Source organism: Xenia sp. Carnegie-2017, unplaced genomic scaffold (assembly GCF_021976095.1).
Source record: "Xenia sp. Carnegie-2017 unplaced genomic scaffold, XeniaSp_v1 HiC_scaffold_24, whole genome shotgun sequence".
Classification (NCBI taxonomy): domain Eukaryota; kingdom Metazoa; phylum Cnidaria; class Anthozoa; order Malacalcyonacea; family Xeniidae; genus Xenia; species Xenia sp. Carnegie-2017.
Window position 1 is genome coordinate 4744417 of NW_025813487.1, and position 8993 is coordinate 4753409.

The 8993-nt window shown below is 33.5% G+C and overlaps 1 protein-coding gene across 1 annotated transcript; it reads right to left on the reverse strand.

The window, feature by feature from the left end:
- Positions 1-279: 279 nt before the first annotated feature.
- Positions 280-4646, reverse strand: LOC124450915. Its single transcript, XM_047001566.1, has 2 exons — positions 4607-4646; positions 280-4373 (listed from the first exon to the last, which is right to left on the reverse strand). Exons 1-2 carry the CDS (start codon positions 4643-4645, stop codon positions 816-818), a joined length of 3597 nt encoding a protein of 1198 aa, XP_046857522.1. The 5' UTR covers position 4646; the 3' UTR covers positions 280-815.
- Between the last annotated feature and the right edge of the window lie 4347 nt (positions 4647-8993).

Sequence of the window (8993 nt, forward strand, 5' to 3'; positions counted from 1 at the left end):
GACAAACGAATGGAGAATTTATTTGAATATTTACCTGAATATATCTCTGAATGGGCAAATAAAGAAATTAAAAATGCCCAGTTGAAGTATTGGACGCATTTGAGCAAAAAGAAAAGAAAAAACCCGGTTTTCAAACATTGATTTGCCCGGCGGCTCGTGGCCACTCAGTTTTTATCACAATGACGTCATACCCGTGTATCTATAACTGTATAGACAACTGTTATTAATCGTTTGTTATCAATTTGTTAAATAAAAATAACCAAATTATCTAACCATACATTTTTATTAAAAAGTAAATCATCAACATGAAATTTATTCAGAGATACAATACATAATAATAAGTTTGACAGAGCATCTTACAGTAGTAGTCAAATCTAGAGGATGCCCTGTTTAAATGACAATTCATTTATGAAGACTACAAGTAGAATCTTAGAAAGGAATAAACAAATATTCATGATCAATTAGTATAGACGCGCTCTTTTTAAATACAAGTCATTTGTGTTATAAAAAGCAATTATACATCGTTTCAGATTATTGCAAAACATAGATAATATTTTACATTCTTTAATAGCAGGAGGTAAGATATTCCAAGAAATAGTACCGATAAATTTAAAAAAACTTTTGCAAAATTGGTCCAAATTCATTTTTGGTAAATAGAGATAATTTCTTAAAGATTGCCTGGTAGAATAAGTATACTTCTTCTGTAGAAAACTATAGTAGGTGGAAACAAGCAATCATCCTTACGACCATCAACATCTATGTACAATTTTCTCAAAAGGTTTTTGAATTTACTGTTAAAGTTTGAGTTGATGTATTTATTCAGGAACATTAAGTTTTAAAAATTGAATACTGCAATGTAAAATGTCAACAATAGCAAAAGTTCCTGTATTGGAATGCATAATTATACGAGACAATTCATAACGTATTTCGTCAAATTCAGCGCACTTTTCGCCACTCTTTAAATCTACAGCAAGCAATGACCCCAAAGACACTCCAATGCAATACGATTTGTGTACAAATAGGTCGGAGCCCAAATAAAATTTACCAACATAATGCAAATTCTCATTCACATCACCACTCTCGTGAACATTAATTACATAAATGTTCATAATTTCGTTGTCTTTGCAAAATGCTATGACTGCTTGTTTACTATCACTTATACAGCAAGTGAACTCTAGATCATTTAAAGTTATCTGTTCTAGAAGAAAATCTTCAAAGACAGCTGTTATGGGTATTTCTGCAGTATGCCAAGGTTTCAAGTAAAGTTCATTGTTGTTATTTTCCCATTTCCATATTGTGTATTCTGTTTTGTTTACAGTTAAAATAACAGAATTATCAGGTGATACAGCTGCTGCTTTAACTTTTGAACTATTGACAGGAAGTCTTTTGTTGTATTGTATCTCGCCCTTGGTAATTCTAACAACTTGAACAAAATCTAGTTCGTCAATACAAACTAAGACATCAGCAAATGTTAAGATTTCTTTAGGTTTAAATCCAATGTTAACATACTTTGCTTGAGTGGAATGTACAAAATTTTCAGACGAAGTTGATATCTTCATAAGATGATCAGAACCATCCCATATCCACAGTAAACCATCTGACCACCAACATCCTAATGCATTCTTCAGTTGCATTGGTACAGTTTGAATAATAGTGCAACGTTCAATGCTCCAAATATGAATGTTGACGTCGTCACCAACAGCGAAAGCAGCCAAAAAAGATCCATCCGGTGAAAAACAACAACATTTAATTTTAAATTTCTCAAAGATAAATGAAGGTCTCCAAAGATGATCAGTTTTGAAAATTTTAAGCTTGGAAAAATACGGCACAACGTAAAATTCCTTAAACGAGATGGGAAGGACTTTTTTCAGATTCCTATAAACACATGGACACCTAACATCTGGTAAACCAAACTCGACTTCTCCTTGATCGTTGTATTTTTTCAACAGAGTGATTTCAGAAAGCCTTCCATTCTGGCTTCTATGATAAAAAATACAATCACGATAATTGTGTGTTATCATTGGATATGAAGGTAGTGTATCGTAATTTTCTCTTGAAAAAATATCGATCGCCTTTGGGAATTGAAAGACATGGGAAGTCTCGACGAATTCTGCAACAAGGAACTCTGAATATTTATCGGTGCTTTGTAGTTTTTGGTAATCAGCAACGCAGCGTCCATCGATTCTTTGCAAATTTAATAAATTCCATGCGGTGAACACATCTTCAGAATGAAATCCATCATATCTCGCTGTAATAAACAAACCAGAATCTGAGAAAGAGCAACGATTAACGACATCATCTGACTGTAAACATAATAAGAAACGTCCATTGTTAACGTCCCACAACTTTACTTCAGTAGATGTATCACTAGTTACCAGTCTATTACCGGTAGGTGAAAAGGAGCAACAGCAGATGTTTCCACGTAAAAAACGAAATTCGCTTGATGTTGAATAGTCATAGATGTTATACAGGGACATAAATGTGTTTTCATCATCCCACTTATCCAACCTTGAATCATCGAGTGCAGTACCTAGAGTACATCTTTCTGTAAATTCAGGAAGCTCAGAAATAGATATTTGACCATTTTCATATCCTACAGCAAGAAGTTCTTCATTTGACGACACACAAAGTGATGTAACGTTAGCACGCAAGGAGACAGTCAAATGATGATGGTTTGTTAAATATGTTGAGTCTAAATCCTCAAACCAAACAAGCTTTCCTTGTTTCAATAAATCCCTTGCCAATAATCTTTTTTCGTTACTGCAATCAATTCTGTTTGCAATAATTTGTAAATAAAAGAAGTTTTTATGAAACTTTCGCAACCCATATTTATGTGTCGTAAGCAAATAAATTAGTGCTTCTTCAAGTACATCTTTTTTCAAGAAAGTACGTCGTTTCTTAATGATTTCAAACAATTCTGACCTAATGGTATCCCTGTTAATATCTTCCACAACCATTAACCTCGCACAAACCACTTTGACATCTACTGCCCAACTAAAGTCAACATTTTCGCCACATTCTATCATATGATAAATTCCATTCTTCAAAGCATATTTAATCATAGCAGTGTTCATCTGATCTTCAAAAATGTTCATCGACTTGATTTGTTCAAACACTTTCTCACAAGCATGCCATAAGAGCTTATGTCCATTTTTTGGATCAACTGTAAACTCATGCTGTTCAGAACCATCTGATTTCAACCAATGAATTAGAGACTTGTGATAAACGGTCAAATAATCATCGTAAATTGGAAAAAATTGAGATAGCACTTCACGTATTTTAATATGATCTTTAAACTTCATGTCATCAGATAAACCTAAACATTGAAATAGAAAAGACAAAGGCAAAATACTTTGATAAGTCACCAAAACTTCAAGATATTCCGTAAAGCTTTTGTCGGAAATAACGGTTTCGTGTGTTGATAAAATTATTTCTTTCAATAATTTTTTCAATCTCTTGAATTGTTCCGTGTAAAATTTACTCAAACCAGTAAGAACCAATTGTTCAATATTCTCGACAGTTTGCTCAGTTTTTTCGTTGTTTAAACTCTCTTGTGCGTGGTAAGCGTACAGAAATGATCCCTCACATTTTTCAACTAATGACCATAGAACGTGGGGACCTTCCTGCACCCGATTATTCAACTGATGTCTCAAATACTTGCGCAGGTCTTCTTCGTTGTTTTCATCACTAGGATGAGTTGTAATTTCCACAGGATTCATGTCTTTCAACTCCTTTTGAACAGGAAGTTCTGGGCGACTGGTGATGAAGATTTTAATCCATTTAGGCAGTCGGTCAAACTCTTCAGCAATCAATTCCAACAATTCACTTTTGCCATCAACTTGGCTTTCATCTAAGGCATCAATAACCAAAAGCATTGGTTCATGATCTTCCAATAAATGCAATGGATTATTTAATAAAACAAGGAATTTATCGGTGATCGATTCGTGAGAATGGTTTCTCTGTAATTCTTCAGTCAGTTTACTTTTAAAATTTGATATTGTATCACACATGTTACTAGCCAATGATTCCATCAAAATTCGAGGATTTCTATACTCTGATCTATTATATCTGCAGAAATGAGAAGCAGCAAGTTTCTTCTTTTCAGAATATCGTCGACACACCTCAGTAGCAAACACACTTTTACCAACACCTGGACCGGCAATCAAAATCATGACATTAGCAGCATCTTCACTTCTATCGTTAAACCAAGTGTCGAGTTTTTCAAATAACCATTCTCTAGTACCTTCAAGGTATTTCTTGTTAAGATCTTTTATAAGACCGTTGAAATTACACTTTCCAAGTTTCTTCAGATCTGAACATGCTTTGACTTGCAACATGTCTTTTACTTCAGCTACATCAGCTTTTGTTGCCATCTCTTGTGTAATTTCAGCTACATCAGCTTTTGTTGACATTACTTGTGTAATTTCAGCTACATCAGCTTTTGTTGCCATCTCTTGTGTAATTTCAGCTACATCAGCTTTTGTTGCCATCTCTTGTGTAATTTCAGCTACATCAGCTTTTGTTGACATCACTTGTGTAATTTCAGCTACATCAGCTTTTGTTGCCATCTCTTGTGTAATTTCAGCTACATCAGCTTTGTTGACATCACTTGTGTAATTTCAGCTACATCAGCTTTTGTTGCCATCTCTTGTGTAATTTCAGCTACATCAGCTTTTGTTGCCATCTCTTGTGTAATTTCAGCTACATCAGCTTTTGTTGACATCACTTGTGTAATTTCAGCTACATCAGCTTTTGTTGCCATCTCTTGTGTAATTGTCAGCTACATCAGCTTTGTTGCCATCTCTTGTGTAATTTCAGCTACATCAGCTTTTGTTGACATCACTTGTGTAATTTCAGCTACATCAGCTTTGTTGACATCACTTGTGTAATTTCAGCTACATCAGCTTTTGTTGACATCTCTTGTAATTTCAGCTACATCAGCTTTTGTTGCCATCTCTTGTGTAATTTCAGCTACATCAGCTTTGTTGACATCACTTGTGTAATTTCAGCTACATCAGCTTTTGTTGACATCACTTGTGTAATTTCATCTACATCAGCTTTTGCTTTGCCATCTCTTGTGTAATTTCAGCTACATCAGCTTTTGTTGACATCACTTGTGTACTTTCAGCTACATCAGCTTTTGTTGCCATCTCTTTGTGTAACTTTCAGCCACATCAGCTTTTAATGTTACCCTTGTGTAATTTCAGCTACATCAGCTTCTTTTGTTGACATCACTTGTGTACTTTCAGCTACATCAGCTTTTGTTGCCATCTCTTTGTGTACTTTCAGCTATTATCAGCTTTTTGCTGACGCAATTTTTAATTTCTCAGCATCTGTAGACATCTTTGTTTAATATCTTCGACTGTATTTTTTATAGCCTGCAACTTTTTTAATTCCTTTTATATTTTCGTTGGTTTTCTCAGCAAACATCGATTAACTGTAGTTCTTCTTCATACCATCTTTTAACATTTCAAGATAATTTGTTTTCATGTACTGAGGGAGCTTTCTTTAATTCATCTATTTCAGTTTGTTGAATACCCAGACTAACCAATGCTTTTGAAATTTTTGCCACAAATACTCAAACTCACTATCGTCTACATTAGTTGTAGTCATGTGACCAAAAACTTGTTTCGATAAAACTTTATTCTTGCAATATTTGCTGAGATTGAAGTATTAAAACAGGAGGAAGATCATCCATCCACTATGTGGCTTGTTAGACTACATATGTTACGCATAAGACAATCAATAATGAAATATCAAAATTGCTGATTTCGGTGTACCATTTGAAGGGTAAAGAAGATCCATTGCCTTTGTTGACGACTTTTTCTTTTTTAATGATTCCAATTTCTTTCTGTGAAAACATCATTAAGTTTATCTTTTAAGTTTGATGATTGAAGCGCATAATGACTTGCAATGTTGTTTTAAGGCTCGGGTTCCTTTTATTAATTAAAAGTCACTAAACGAGATCCATTTTCGTCCATCTTTAATTTGTTAGGTTATGAAGCCATATTTTTATTCTAGAAATGAGGAATGAGTTTGTGAAAAAGGTATATTTAAAATGTACAAAATGTTCACAAAAGTTAAAGGATAAATTAAAAACAGTACTACAAGTCATTTATAAAGACTTGTAAGGCCATTTCTTTCTCTCGATAAAAAATTGTGTTCACTGCCCAGTGACATGACCCAGTATTACATCAAGGCATTAAAATAGTAGACTTGATACAATGAAAAACACTTAAAATGATATATTTTTCCAATCATATGAGAGGCAGCAAGTACTTGTGATAGTAACTCCTAGTTAATAAATAATATATCTTATTTTGTTCAACAATCGTGTGGTAAAGAGATACGTCGTTCTTTTTTAACAGGATATATCAAAATGGTTTGCGTTGTATGAATATTTGCTGATTAACATTTTGATAGGAATATATTGCTGATGATTCTGTTCAAATTTATACTTTTCTGACTGCAGTTTTAGCGTAACTGAAGCGCTTGTGAAAGCGGGCTCGTTTTGCTTGATTTTAATAGAGTTTGGGTCATGTCCAAGGTGTCCGCTAAACTGCAGTAGTTCCCCATAGGACCATAGCTTGACTTAATCATATATTTAAATTCTTCGCTATTTTTGACAATCTGTTAAATCCAAATCGTCATCATTACTAATTACAAAATAAAGAAAATTATCTCCTATCTCATTTACATTTTCCTTACCAAAACACGGAACACAGGGTGAGAGATAAATAACGTATTATATGAATAAAATAACAACAAAATAGAAGTACGGACTGCACTGAGTATCGCTCTTTGCATTTTGCCCAAACGAGATATATTTTGACTTCTGTAATCACCAGTAAAGCGTAAAAAATGAATGAGCATTTTTAGCTGCAAGCTTTTGACCATAGTCACTAAAATAAAGTGCAGATTATACGCTCTAAAGCATAGGCAATTGAAGAACAACATGAGTATTGACTTATTAGCAGTAGTTCACTTAACAATCTTTCGCTCATATGAAAATAGAATACAGCTCTAATTTTTCACGAAATTTAGTTTTCAATTCACTTAACTCGAGAATGCTCTAAAATGTGCGCATTTTGCCTCTTAGTCACGTTATTGTTAATAGCGTAAATTAAAGGAAGCAGTCGTGATCGTGCGGTGAGTTAACACATAAGATAAAATATACCAGCAGTAGAATATGATAAGATATCGTTGCATTTTATTTAAGTTTTACCATTTGCGCATGGACATGATTAAACGATTCCTCTCAGTGTTCGAGTTTCAGAAGCTAAAGTTTCAAACTACGAAATAGCAATCCATCACAGATGATTCACCATATGCTTATGAGCCGATTGAAACAGACTTCAAGACAGACGAAAGCCATGACGACTCGAGCCGTTGTAACACGAATGAAGATCAGCAATACTTGAGAATTCGCAGATACCCTGTTTTCTATCTGTTTAAATTATTAAATTATTCGCATGAAGAAATAAACAACACTGGCGGTTCAAGAGCGAAGAAGTGAATTTGAACATAAAGACAAAGACATGTGGTTATTAGTAAGTACCAATGATGGCGTTGAATGTATTAGCAAGGAAATTGCAGCACACTACCATCTGTTGTGCCAGCTGTACATTCGAAAGAAAATATTTCAATCACCGGTGTCTGAAGAGACTCGTTCATGAGGTTTTAAATCGCCGATTTAGCAATGGTAATGCAAATATTATAGCCATATTTATAAAAGTCAGTTAATGATGAATTATTAACAAATGTGTCGAAATTGGATTTAGTAAATGAATAATAAATAAATTATAATGGTTGTTAAACAATTCTTTTATTTAAAGAGGCAATATTTTGCGTTATTACTAGTGCTTTGTTAATGAATTGTGAGCAGCAAACAAAATTTTTGCTACTTTTACTATTAGAGATTCTCTTATTATTAATTATAAATATTGGTATATACATAACTGAGTTTAGATTGCTTATTCATTTTGATTTGTGTGTTAGAACACTTTGTTTGCTTTATAGATGCAATATTTTGAATAGCATGGTAAAGAATTACATATTTAAAATGAAGAGATAATTGCAAAAAGAATATGACTTACTCACCATACCGCCTACACCAATTTCTACTTTGGGAACACTCCATATTATATCACTTTTCCCTTCCTGCTTTCCATACATTGAACTTGTGCTGTTTTCTGCCAGTGCCACATTGTGGTCTACCGCAAACTTGGTTCTGGAAGCATACTCTTTATACCTAAAAGCACTTTTAATAAAGTACTTTCCTCCTTCCTCTTGTGCTTATGCGTTCCCAAAAGGGCTTGAAAATTTGGTAGCCGCTTTCAATTATGGTGAGTAAGTCATATTCTTTGTGCAAGGTATGATGGAAGATGTCTGCTGTTTTAATGTAAAATGTACATAACAAGATTTCTTTACCAGCAAACATTCCAAGAAATATTGACCAGAAAGCCAACAAAGAAAGTGTTTTACAAGCACACAAATCAAGAATGGGTAAACAGTCCCCAAAAAATAGTTATGTATATATCAATATTTATAATTAATAATAAGAGACTCTCTAATAGTAAAGTAGCACAATTTTTTGTTTTGCTATGCAAATTCATTAGCAAAGGCACTTTTTAATTATGTACACCAAAATCCTTGCATAGCACAAATAAAGAATTGGTTTGGCTTGGCCATTATAATTTGTATTTATTGTTCATTTACTAAATCCAATTTATATTTTTATTTATTAATAATTCATCATTAACGATACTTATAAATATGGCTATAATAGTTTACATTACCATTATTCATCAGCGAATTTAAAACCCTCATAGACAAAGTCCTCTTCTAGACCTGGTGGTTGAAATGTGCTCGAATGAAGCACAGCAAAAGATGGTAGTGGTAATTAATTTCTTGCCCAATACATTCCAACACCATCGAACCAGTTGCCTGTAAGCCACATGTCTTTGTCTTTTGTGTTCAGGTCCTTCTTCAGT